This window comes from Poecilia mexicana, unplaced genomic scaffold (genome assembly GCF_051168715.1).
Source record: "Poecilia mexicana isolate PSO_F unplaced genomic scaffold, ASM5116871v1 scaffold_3, whole genome shotgun sequence".
Taxonomy (NCBI): domain Eukaryota; kingdom Metazoa; phylum Chordata; class Actinopteri; order Cyprinodontiformes; family Poeciliidae; genus Poecilia; species Poecilia mexicana.
The window spans coordinates 695,805-708,790 of NW_028263372.1; the positions used below are offsets into that span (position 1 = coordinate 695,805).

Here is a 12,986-nt window from a genome sequence, read left to right on the forward strand (position 1 = left end):
AGATGGGAATACAGGCATGAAGCAGTAGATGCTCTGGCAATGCAGGCTCTGAAAGTGGTAGATATGGTGTGATTGCTTGGTAACCAAACAAGATTTATTAAAAACTTACGCAAGTTATTCTAAATTGTTAGGAATATACGGAATACACCATAGAAAGAGGATGTTTAATAAGAAATGTTTTCTATCAGTTTTTAAAAGTAAATAAAAGTAGCATCTTACAAATTGCATTGAAAAGGAGGAGGTAAGTATTTTGTAGAGATACAGGAGACAAACTTAGTAAATTTGTTTTGTTTTGCATTTTTGACTGGGGAAAATGGTTGATTCTGGCCCCCTCTCCTGGTTAGCGGCGGTACTGCGCTACAAAGCGAGAACAAGCAGGAAGCAGACCGCCGTACACTGGGGGCAGCACTGCACCATTATCTTCAATAGCAAGACATTTCCGGAGTCAGTTTCAGCCCAAAAACAGAAGCTCGGTTGTTTTTAATGAGTCACTAAGGACTTTTTTAATTGTTTCAAGAAGCGTCACGACTCGACAGTGTCTGAGCCCAGTTCTTGAAGGAACGACATGGCGACTACCATCAGCACCCAGCGGGGACAGGTAACGGACTGCGTTAACTCCAGGACTGACTGACAGCTTGGCGCAACTTGTGTCCTGATTTCTGTCTCTCACTGACAGACAGCCAGCCAGCCGGGCTCCCAGCTCAGCCTCAGCCTCTGACAGACTCGTATACTCGGATTTATCGTCTAATTACCCTCTAGTTAGCTGTTGGTCAGCTAGCCTCTGTCCTGTCGGGGCTAGCTTCATCTTCTTGTTGAATGTTTTCCGCATCTTGGACAGCTTCTCATTTCTCTATTCAGTTCCCTCTCAGATCTGAGCTGCTGCGGTCACATCATGACACACAGACACACCGACAAATGATTTTCTTCTACCACATTTAGGGATTCATCAGATCGTATCATGTCTGCTTTTTGTTTTTAACCTCAATGATTGAGGAGTTCTTCAGGCTGAGCCGCGCTCAGATTCTTTAATGACTGCGTTTCCTCGCTGACAACAGATTCAGACTAGTGTATGTGCTAAACATAAGTTAAAATCAGGATAAAATACATTAAAGAGCTGTTGACGTATCTTCCAGATGACTCAGGCATGGGCGGTCCTAGCCTGTGCGGTGCCCTGGGCTGGGCAAACAACATTCAGCGCCCCCTCCCTGCAAGTTCAACCCAACATGATGCATCATTTAAATTTCCATTTACCAGCAGACATGCTGCAAATTTAATTTAGAATCTTGTTTGGAAAACATGGAAGTGTGATGCAGTGCAAGTTTATGGAGTATTCAACTGAAGCAGAGAATGAAGTCGGTGTGATCTCTTTTACAGCGTCATAAGTGTAAGGAATATAATCAGTATGATATTGGTAAATGTCCATTATCACCCATGTAGTGACTATTTGTTGAAAACTCAAACTCAAAAATAAAAAAACTCAAGAATTAAAGGTGATCAAAAGAAAAGGTAAATCCAACTCAAATAGTCACCTATCATCGTGGTTAGTCATTGTGGATTCTGGCTTACACAGTCCAAAAAGTCAAAATGTAGTTCTTTGTTTGTTTTATTTCACTGTTCAGACAAAAAGTTACAGGCTTCGCAGGATTCTGCTACTCTCCTGCTCTGATTCCTGCACCTGTTCTCTGACTGACTGACAGACTGACAACTGATGACTGAGACTGGTAGACTGATTCCATAGACTGGTTAAAAAAAACAAAAACTTATGGCCACCCATGTGCATAATAAGTTACCTAAAGCCTACCTGTTTATACAGTGAAACACCCACATCCCAACTGAAATTAATTAATTAAGTGAATTCCTAACCAAAGAACTTATTCTAAATAAAAAATTAAACAAAAATTCTAATTATAAATCAACTAGAAAATAAGCAAATAAAAATTAACTAAATAATCTAAATTCTAAGATTTAATTGAAAATAGAGAAAGTGCATAACAGCAGTATTAATATTGGCTATCAATATTGATTGAATTTTTATATCTGAGCATCCCTATGTAATAGGCTGTAAAATTGTTGTTGACAAGCAGCTTAACGCAACAGAGTAATTGCAGCAGGCTAGGAAAACTTTCCTAACAATGTGAAGTGACTAAGGGACTGTTGTACTGGCCAACAACTAACACCAGAGGGTGTATTTGTAATGTCATTACCATTATATTATATTAAAATTATATAAATGTTATTTATTGCACTAGGCATGCACTGCTTTTATGGGCGATTGCCGATTACAGATCTTTATAAAGCCTAACCTGGTGATTTTGATTTTAGCCAATTATATACATTTTTTTATTGAAATGTTTTTAAATACAGCAAGAAAGTTGCTGACTTTGCAACAGTGGGGTGACGGACATGACCTTGTGATGTCAGTAATGAAAGCAGAGGACCAGTGTCCTCTGCTCTCAAGGGAGAGCAGAGGACAGTGGTTGATTCTTAGACTTTTGCTGCTGTAAATAAGATTGGAGATAAGATTGGCTTCACATGTAAGTATCAGCTGATCACCAATCTCCCAAAATGAAGGAAATTGAATCCAATAAATCGACTGGGGCATAAATTGCAATAATTTTTGGGACAATTTATCAACCAGCAGAATTAGTTCTGGTGCCAGACCTTCTTGTTAGTCATGTTTGGTGGCGGCCTTGCCTCGTCCTCAGCAGTGTGTCGTGTTTCCAGGTGTACATTGGGGAGCTGCCGCAGGACTTCCTGCGGATCGCTCCCACCCAGCAGCAGCAGCAGCAGGTCCAGCTGGACGCCCACACGGCCCGCCAGCTGCAGTACGGAGGCTCGGTGAACACCGTGGGCCGACTTAGCATCACTGTAGTCCAGGTAAGATGGACTGTTCAAGCGGCAACTTAGTGTATTTAGCTGGGTATGTTAATGACTCTGCAATTTGTTATTCTTCATGTAAATTGCATTTATTAGGCTGAACATATGTATGAAAGTGTTTTGCGTTATGTCCTTATCATAGATTTGAACCCTTTTTCTCCCATCCATTGGACACACTTACTCCATTATACAGTTTGAAATTATTGGAGCCAGCTTGTATTTACTTCCTTACTATCGCTGCTATGTGTTTACCTGTGCAGGCAAAGCTAGCTAAAAACTACGGGATGACCCGGATGGATCCGTACTGCAGGATCAGACTGGGCTATGCGGTCTACGAGACCCCGACTGCTCATAATGGAGCAAAGAACCCACGTTGGAACAAAGTGATCCAGTGTACGGTACCACCAGGGGTAGACTCCTTCTACCTGGAGATCTTTGATGAGGTGAGGAGCTTTGTCCAGCAGGGGCCACAGCTGAGCATCCACACCTGTAAGACAAACTAAAGTCCTATAAATGTAATCTTTTTTCACAAATGTGGAGCTAGCAAGAGGAGAGAGGAGCACTCCTGCTTTGTGGAGTCCTGGATTATATGAATACTACTTGATTTTTTAAAATATCTACCTGAAGAAAATATTTTGTGTTGATTTTATTGTAGCGATGCACTAATCCGATATTAATATCTGAATCTGTCCCAAAATTGAAAAACAATTCTGGATCAGGTATTGGTGACATCATGCTTTATTTGATATTATATTTAGAATGCCTAATTGCCCTCTCTGAACAATTTAAAAAAAGGTTTGTTGCAGTTTATGTTTATTGTTTGACCAAGACAGTCAACAAAATGTTTTTATTAATTTTAGTTTCCTTATTATTCATTTTATATTTGCTGTTATATTGCTTATTTCACTGACTGAACAAATTAAAGTTATCTTGTTTTTACATGTTTGACAAATCCTGTGAATCTATTGGTGTATTTAAGTGTGCTGTACTGGTGCAGCACATCAGTAGATAAAAAAATGTTTGAACTCAATTCAGCTGATTTTCTGTATCGTCTGATACTACACCTCAGGTATCAAAACTGAAAAAAGTGGATCACTGCACAATAAATTAGATCTCTAATTTATTGATCTGGAGTCTAGACAGTCTAGGTCTGTGGTATATTGTTAATCATCGATACAATCCAAATATTAACCAAGGATTGATGAAAAATAACCAACAATAAACTAAACCTTAAAGTACAGAGATGAAACTGGAACTTGTACGTGGACACTGAACAAATAAATTCAGTTTAAATAAATAAAACAGTTCAAGTTTATGTTTTCAGAATTTATTTAATATCTGTCTTCGAAAATATGAATAAATATTTGAAATGGGAGCTGTGTGTTCTAGTGAAAAGATCCTAAATTGGCTGAACTGGTCTGAGTTTATATTTGTTTCTTTGTGTGTGTGTGTATGTGTGCAGAGAGCGTTCTCCATGGATGACAGGATCGCCTGGACACATGTCACCATTCCTGAGGGCCTGAGGGACGGGAACGTGGTGGACGAGTGGTTCAGCCTCAGTGGGAGGCAGGGAGACGACAAGGAGGGCATGATTAACCTGGTCATGTCATTTGCTGTGAGTGCAATCGCATGCACACACAGTCTAACAACTGACACACATTTTGTAATCCAACATGATGAAATAAAGATGTTAGTGTTACAGGTGAACCACGCCAACAGTTTTATTTCCAACTTCTCCAGAAATTAAAATGAAATCTAAACTAGATCAGCAGTAGTGACAGGTGTGTGTGTGTGTGTGTGTGTGTGTGTGTGTGCGTGTGTGTGTGTGTGTGTGTGTGTGTGTGTGTGTGTGTGTGTGTGTGTGTGTGTGTGTGTGTGTGTGTGTGTATTAGAGATGGAGGCATGTTTAGGTAACGCACTAACTGTTGTTTCTACTAACTTGGGATCGGATTTTAGGAAACTGTAATAGTCAGAAGTCTGAAGCCTTGGTTGATATTCTGAATGATTTCCATGTCTGTTATAAATCTGACTGAATGATGAATAAAACACATACCTGCTGTTCTACAGATTTACTCTAACAATACTATAGGTTAACTAACTAGAACTCCAGGAAACTTTGTGACATCATTGATATTTCATGGTAAAGTGTTTCGATTTTAGACAGTTTTATGAATTGCTGTTGTTGCAGTTGCTGCTCCCATGGTTACAGTCAGAATGTTTCAGCTCAGATCTTTGGCCAAATCATATTTCTAGTCTATGAATGTTTCTGTAAGATCTCAGGTAAACTGAGTCAACAGTGTTGTCAGTATTAGTGGTGGGACTTAAATAAAAGTTTTAGTTGAGGTAACTGCAGGTTCCCGGGTTTCCCTCAGTGTGTTATAAGCCTGGTAGATCACCAGGCTTTACTCTGCCCCCCACCCCCCACTGTATTAAGTGTTGTTTAATGCCAGTAACACTGTTACTGGGGGCTTCAGGGGCTTCAGGGGATCACAGTGGTGAATCTGCTGCACAGCAGATTCAGGTTGTTGCTAGGTAAAAAAAAGAGTGACCCTTTCCTTTACGTGTATCTCCCAGAATGCCGTGTGATTCTGGATCAGAGTTCAGTAAAATTATTGAACATTCTATTGGACATATTTTTATTGATATTGATCATCACATTTCTATAGTGATAGATATTTTCTAATCCCACACTCGGTGCTAACTCGTCGAGGAAAGACCCAACGGTGACACGTCACTCTAGATACTCCAGATGTTTGTGTTTTGCTGCTGTGATAAAGTCATAACTCCTTCCCCTGATGGTGCATAGACATAAACCCAATAGAAGCTGCTGCCTAAAGACCAGCCTTGCATTATTTCCACATAATGAAGCTTAGATTGAGTGAGAAAGCTGAACAAGTTCATTACAATGAGTATCACAAGTATCCATAGCAACCATCTGTTCTAATGGTAATCGTCTCTTTATTCCAGTCCCTACCAGCAGCAATGATGACCCAGCCTGTCGTTCTAATGCCTTCTGTCTATCAGGAAGGAGTAGGCTATGTGCCTATTGCAGGTAAAACACACACGCACGCACGCGCGCGCACACACACACACACACGCACGCACACACACACACACACACACACACACACACACACACACACACACAATGACTGCTGTCTCACTGTCTGTCTGGTATTCTAAGGGGTGCCAGGAGTCTATAATCAGGGTGTGGTGCCCATGGCCGTACCAAGCAGCATGCCGGCTATGGGGGGCCAGGGCCCGGTGTGCAGCGAGGAGGATCTGCAGGCTCTTCAGGACATGTTTCCCAACCTGGACAAGGAGGTGGTCCGCACGGTGCTGGAGGCGCAGCAGGGCAACAAGGACGCCGCCATCAACTCCCTCCTGCAGATGACCGAGGAGCTGTAGCTGCAGCTGCAGCAGAGCGCAGCGGGCAGCAGACATTCCAACAGATACATGCATGATGCAGCAGGGAGGCCATGACCAGTCAGCTATCGCCCACAGAGAGACTACTGCAGCTTTCCACATGTACACTCAGTTCTCCCAAAGAACTTTAACCCTGAGATTGATCCACCGGCTGCTGGTCAGAGGTCCGTTTCCTCTCAGTTCAGTTAGCCTAGAAGAGTGTGTGTAGATACACACTCTGAGTTGCTGCATTGATAGGAGCAGCCAGGTGTGTACAGGTTGGACTCGGCAGTGGAGTGTGTAGATGTTTGGTTTGAGTTGTTGAAGGTTTGCCGACTTCAGGGTTCGATTTGCACTGATCAAGTCAATCTGCCGGTTGTTTTGGCATTTTTAGCTGAATAGTGTTTGTGTCTCTGTGTTGTACAGCTCCTCCTTCACATTTAGCCATAAAATGTTAGCTATATGAAAAATCTATAAATTATATAGAAATCTATACAATACAAAATTTGGGGTAAATTATCCATCATAAGGAAATTATGAAATATTACACAACTGTCTTAGATGTAACTTTAAAAAACACTAAGAAAAGTATTTTAAAGTTATTTTGATATAAAATCTAAAAGTGTCTGTGCAGTGGCTTGTTAATGAACCTTGGTGTCTGAAGTGCGGCGTGACTATGTTGCTTTGTTCCATGATTAGCTTGCCAATAAAGCTTCTGAGGCCAAAATACTTTGAAGTTTTTCTTTGTTCATTTCAAGTTGAAGCAATCATTAGTTTTATCTTCATCAGTTTCATATAGAACTGAACACAGTCTGACAAGACTGACACACAACAACACACACCACGGACACAAGGATACATGGATACCAGTACCCATGTAGCAGCACCTGTTAAACAATCTCCAGGATTTTAAAGGTGTAGTTCTGACTTTTTGAGATGAGATTTTGCAGGCAACAGAACATCTTTGTACAAGTAGAGATCAATTTTAGTTGCTGGATCAAAGTAAACTTTTTACTTTTATAGCACCTTTCAAGATAAAAACCACAAAGAGCTTCAACAAAATAAATACACAAAACAAATTTAAGTAAAAGCAGATCTAAATTTTTAGCTGGCCTTTGAAAGAAGCCACTGAGTTTACTGATCTGAGTATTGGGAAACTAGTCAAAGTATAAGCAACTCTCATAGCTAGTTTAGTTTCAAAACTGGATTGTCAGTTTTGAAACTAAACTGACTAGATATATAACATGGTTACTATCATATTTTCCGGACTATAGTGAACCTCACTATAAGTACAAGCTGCACCGGGCTCTAAGCCGCTGGTATCTCTGCCACTCTCGATTTTCCTTGTGGAAAACCGAGAGCGAATGAATGTAGTTGTATCTGATTTCTGAGTATCTTAGTATATTAGAAAAAGGAAGCTACACTTTAAATGAAGTTATATATTTTTATTATGTTAAATATATCTATCTACTGGTCTGTGTCTGTCTTAAAAGTGATGTAAAATGTTTGAATGCTTCATATGATTCCATATGATTTGTGTAAACGTAATCTGTCTTTGTTTATGTAAGAAAGGACAGCTGATGCAACATGCTGCTGATGCAAATAAAGACACCATCTAATTATATGTATTTACAACCACTGTGATTATGTGAACAGTCATCTGCATACAACAACAGCTTCTCACTTCAATAAAACTATTTTAAAAATTTCTTTGTTTCATTTTAGCTATAAATCAGTGTGCTGAATTTCTGGTTCACACATTTTATTTAGATTGTTTAGCTACATCAGCCTGTAGCGATGCCCCTCCCCTCCAGAGGGGCCTGAGCTCCTCCAATCTTCACTGTGTTTTCATTCAGTAATGTTCCCCATGTGTCACAAAGGTTCTGCATACAAAACATCATTTTGCAGACATATTTTATTTCTTATCAGTGAGAAATACAGACATAGTTTAATTCTAACAGACTCTGAAGAAGAGCATATTGTGCTATAAAGTGTGAAAAAGTTGTTCCCTGGTATGAATGAGGAGCAGATCAGCGCCTCCTGCGGTGCTGGGCTCTGGTTGTGGCGCCCGCTGAGCATGTCTCCATCCTGCAGCGGCAGCTTTCCACCTGGCTGTAGCTGTGCTGCAGCGTGGAGCCGTCAGCACAGGTCAGCTCCACCTGCTTCATGCTGGTTGTGGCTTCATGGCAACACTCACATTGATGCATCATGGAGTTTGCTGCAGCTGAGTACCTGCAGAAATCCACACAGACAATGACAGCGTCAGCCTCTAACTGCATGGTTTCTACCTGTTCTCCATTTAAAATGGCTCCTCTTCCCCCAAACTTATTCTTTAGACTAAATTTAGCATTTGAATGTGAATAGATGTTTAGTAAAAAGATTTTTCACAAATTTTGACATGATAGGGGTATAGAGTATTTCAGTTTGCTGACAAATGACAAATACATTTAGACATGCAAATAAAATGCAAACTCAACAGTTAAGTCTGGTTATCCAGGTTCTGCAAGATACAATGTAAAATCCTTCCATTCATAGATTGGAGTCACAAACTAACTGCAGTTATCCTTATTTTACGTTAAGGTATTTACAAAACATTTCTCTGTTTTCATGCCTAACATCTTCTATGCATCAGTGTAAGATTAGGAACTCCAGAAATATTGCCAAACATTCTTACATAGATGAGCTCCTGCAGTGTCCCACACATGATGTAACATTGACTGGCGCAGCACTGACACAGTGGTTCACCTCAACTATGATCTGCTGACTCTCCACCTGGCAGACACTCTGGAGCCGACCTGGAACACACCACAGCTCGTCATACACCATGTGTTGTGTGCTGTGTGTTCCTGTGCTATGTGTTGTGTGTTGTATGTTGTGTGTTCTGTGCTGCAGCTCATGCCTCCATGCAGGATGTGGAAACTTACAGGTTGTGCAGCAGCCAGAGGCATCGGTCGTCTCAGTTCCCTGCAGGACAACAAGGCGGGTTAGCAGAGAGCAGCAGAGCTTTATGGAAGCGGTGGGAAGTTAATGTCCATCTGGTTGAGTTTAGCAAATTCACAGTCTCTTGAAAAAGCATTAACACTACTGCATAATACAGCAATCACTGTGCTTTGTGGTGATCCATGATTCAGGTTTTAAGGGCTCAAGAGTAAAAGAAGCTGAACATGAATGCATGCAAGACTTTTTTTTATTTTACACATTAAAATCCTTTCACTTCCACTTCACTATTCTGCAGCACACTGAGTTGGTTAATGTTAAAATATCTGACCTTGGGATTGTAGTGCGTGATCTGCAGTATTACCATAAAGTGATTGGAAAGTTCTGGAAGTTTAACTCCTCCAATGAGCCGGTCAGTTTGGGTCAGTTATGAAAGGTGTTGCTGGTTTATCATCTTCCTCAGTTTGCTAGAACATGCTGAGCCTACATTACCTACACAGGCTGATGGCCTCTGTTACGTCCACTCTCGCATTTCAAAATATCCAAAAAACACAAAAATGCCAGAGCAGTCCAGGAGGAGGGTTTCGACTCGCTCAAAACAAATAAAGCACTCGCGGAGACTCTTTCCTGTTTCCAAAAGGTTTCTTTTACTTACAAACATAACAAAAAGTAATCTCCGAGTTGACTTCAACAAAAAACTTAATTTGCGGAACAAAAATCATTTCATTCCTCACTCCTTCACCAAACAATCAGCTCAGCCCCAACAGCTGTTTCTGCCTGTTAATCACTGCCCGAGCCTGACTGACAAGGAGGAGGGTCTAAAAAGAACAATTAAATACATACATAATTAAATATACAAAATTGAGCTACCATTAATTTGTCATTAAATCTGTGGAAATTAATTTAGCAATGAATAAATTTATCTAATTCTTAATAGGCTCCAACAGCCTCCATGTCACGCTGCATTGAAGCAGTAATTCATGCCAGAGGAACAATCAAGTATTGAGTGCATAGAAATGTACAGACTTGGCATTTGTGCTTAAAACATCTGCTTTGTTTGATGTAATGTGATATTTTGATTTTATGAAACAGATTTTTGTTTTACCTGTCATCCACTAAAAATGCAAAAAGTAAAAGCTTGAAATTCTTTACTCTATAATAAATTTCTGTAAAATGACTGTTTCATTTTCTGAGATGACTGACAAGAAACATTGAAGAATCACCTAATATTAAGTTGTTTGAGGTTCTAGAATAGAAGGAAAAGTGATGATTCTCTCACACAAACTTTAGTGGCAATGCCAACTGCTAACTGAAAGTCATGTAAATAAATACTGCATGAGCATACACACTCAGTGTCCCAAACAGTGTGAGATGTTGTGTATGTCTTTTTGTGTCTACAGCAAGGAATCCATCAGTCCAAGTTTTCTTTTGTTGAACAAGATTTTTGTCTTTTTCTTCCTTTGCCACCATCTTACCATAGTTTCAAATGTGATCAAACATGAGAGTTTAGGAAGATTGATGTCCACATTTTTGTCTACATTTGAGGAACTCACAGGTTCACAGTTCAGGGGGTTGAAAGGAGGACAACTGGTCCTTGTTTCCTTCATCACACTCTGTCCGTTGATCTCCTCACATGTGTATTGCACACACTTATCACCAGGTAGGACAAACGTGTTGTTGACCTGAGCAGAAATGAAGAGCAGTCAGCTAAAAGCAGCAGGCCTGAACGTGTTTAAAACACACACAGCATGTATAGTAAAGTCAGGAATGAAAGATCTGCTCTGTACTGCTAAAGGCTACATAGCTTCATACTGCTGTGATTAATATGTCAACTCTTATTTTCACAACACATAAACACAGTATGTTGACTGACCTCAATGATGTGGACTGTGTTGTTCCCAGAAGTGGTGAGAATGCAGCTTTTCTGTACACATGAACCACAGCACTGACCTGCTGCAGGCTGATACTCAAACCCCTGCAGACAGACAGACAAAATGAATATATCCATGGTAACCTGTAGGAGTTTGATTGGTACCAGATCCACTTTCATTATGTGTGCAACAGCATCCTGAGTGATGTTCTGTGAATTCTCTTACTTCAGAGCAGTTTGTGTGGCAGACAACAGGTCTGCATGTGATGACATTGAGTTTGGTGGTGGGGTGTGTGTTGAGGCCGCAGTAACACTCTTGGCAGGCTGCAGGAATGAAAGACTCCTCCTGTCCATCTCCTCCTGTCCCTGGTGGCGCTGCATCTCCTGACGCCTCCAGTGGAGCTTCTGTTACTGTCTGCAGTGTTGGTATCTTGGCACCAGGCTGTAAAGCCACACAGTTTTAGTTACTTTCCTCAGGCGTTAAACTCTAAAGAAGCTCTTCCAGAGATTTGCTTCTTTTTACAGTGACTGAGCTAGAATAGTCTGACAGGTAAAGTCCAAAAAATGTAAAAAGATATTGGATGCTACAGCAAAAACACAAAATTTACAAAGTGTTTTCTTCTAGTTTCTAGTGCAAATAAGTAAAATACATGAAATAAGACACAAATAACTAAGAAGTAACTTTTTACCAAGATAAATAAACATCAATAATGTTTGAATATAGATAAAATAGTTTCACTGGCTGATTTTTTTCACTAATAACAAGACATTTTTCTGGTTTTCAGTGGAAAAAAATCTATTTTCAAGAATTGTTGACTTAAACAACCTTAGGATCCAAATCATCTCAATCGAAAGTTCAGATTACAACGTTTTAGTTGTGACCATGTCACAGGCTGAGAAGTGAGGCAGCTTTTTTGTCTTCTGTGTCTTTTAATCTTGTGTTTATTCAATTCCTAATAATTGTTTTAGTGATGTAATGAAGTGATGGAACCACTGTAAGAAGAGTAGCAGCAATGGCTCAATGTGGATCCTAAATGAACTAACCAAACAGGCCAGCAGGAGTGGATGTGGACATGACTGAGACACTGTACATCATTCTTTTGTGGTAAAGATGAAATAAAAGAAAATACCTATTATGGTTATGAACAGAACAGAACATGTCAGGTTTTAATAGGGAAAATAAATCCTTTGATAGCAAACTAAACAGTCTGGCATAATCATTCAATAAGCTTAGTTTCCTCACCTTGAACTCAGTCATGTCATAGACACACACACCTTTAGGAACTACAGAGACAGAAAGGAGACAAGTTGGGTTTTAATATGGTTATTATGTAAAATAAATGATCCAGCTCTATTTCAAGTGAACAGAAATCTGTACTTAAAACGACTATATGAATTCACTCATTGATGTTAAACAAAGTTCTTCTTATACTTATTTAATCTACAGTTTATGAAAAACCATAGCTGTTTAATTACTTTCCTCAATATGAATTAGTTGCATCAGTTCTGTGGTTTAACATGTGAAGAATCAGATCGTTAGCAGGTTGTAAACTGATTTAAATCAAACATTGAATACATAGAAGATACACTGCACATTTCACTGTTATTAATAAGGGAAGTTAAGAAAAGCAGGAGGTAGTTAGACTGTAGGGAGAACGGGGCTGCCTACTTCGTCAAATCTTTCATTATGTTGGACTTTTTTGTTGTGTTTTAACTCAGGAGGTAAATCCTCTCCTGGCATCCAGAACCGATGCAGTAACTGGTCCAGACTGGAGCCACTCACCACACTCGTAGGACGGGCAGCAGTTCCTGTTGGACACATGAAGCTGGAAGCCCAGAGGGCAGGCCACAGGACCAGCACACAGGTTCAGGTTGCATTCTGTTGGAGGCAGTGGCA

At 40.1% G+C, this 12,986-nt stretch overlaps 2 protein-coding genes across 2 annotated transcripts in view; one reads left to right on the forward strand and one right to left on the reverse strand.

Moving 5' to 3' along the window:
- The first annotated feature begins 385 nt into the window (after window positions 1-385).
- LOC106930662 (toll-interacting protein) lies at window positions 386-7,009 on the forward strand. Its single transcript, XM_015008347.2, has 6 exons — window positions 386-598; window positions 2,725-2,877; window positions 3,138-3,320; window positions 4,340-4,492; window positions 5,845-5,929; window positions 6,062-7,009. The coding sequence occupies exons 1-6, from the start codon at window positions 566-568 to the stop codon at window positions 6,283-6,285; spliced, it is 831 nt and encodes a 276-aa protein (XP_014863833.1). The 5' UTR covers window positions 386-565; the 3' UTR covers window positions 6,286-7,009.
- A 1,170-nt stretch (window positions 7,010-8,179) lies between these two features.
- LOC106930661 (uncharacterized) overlaps window positions 8,180-12,986 on the reverse strand; it is a 43,985-nt gene continuing 39,178 nt past the window's right edge. Inside the window, exons 41-48 of the mRNA XM_088004012.1 lie at window positions 12,873-12,968; window positions 12,333-12,373; window positions 11,316-11,531; window positions 11,093-11,194; window positions 10,773-10,901; window positions 9,207-9,246; window positions 8,957-9,077; window positions 8,180-8,514 (exon numbers count right to left, since the gene is read on the reverse strand). Coding sequence (XP_087860138.1) covers window positions 8,313-8,514; window positions 8,957-9,077; window positions 9,207-9,246; window positions 10,773-10,901; window positions 11,093-11,194; window positions 11,316-11,531; window positions 12,333-12,373; window positions 12,873-12,968 — 947 coding nt within the window. The 3' untranslated portion in view covers window positions 8,180-8,312. The remainder of the gene's footprint in view (window positions 8,515-8,956; window positions 9,078-9,206; window positions 9,247-10,772; window positions 10,902-11,092; window positions 11,195-11,315; window positions 11,532-12,332; window positions 12,374-12,872; window positions 12,969-12,986) is intronic.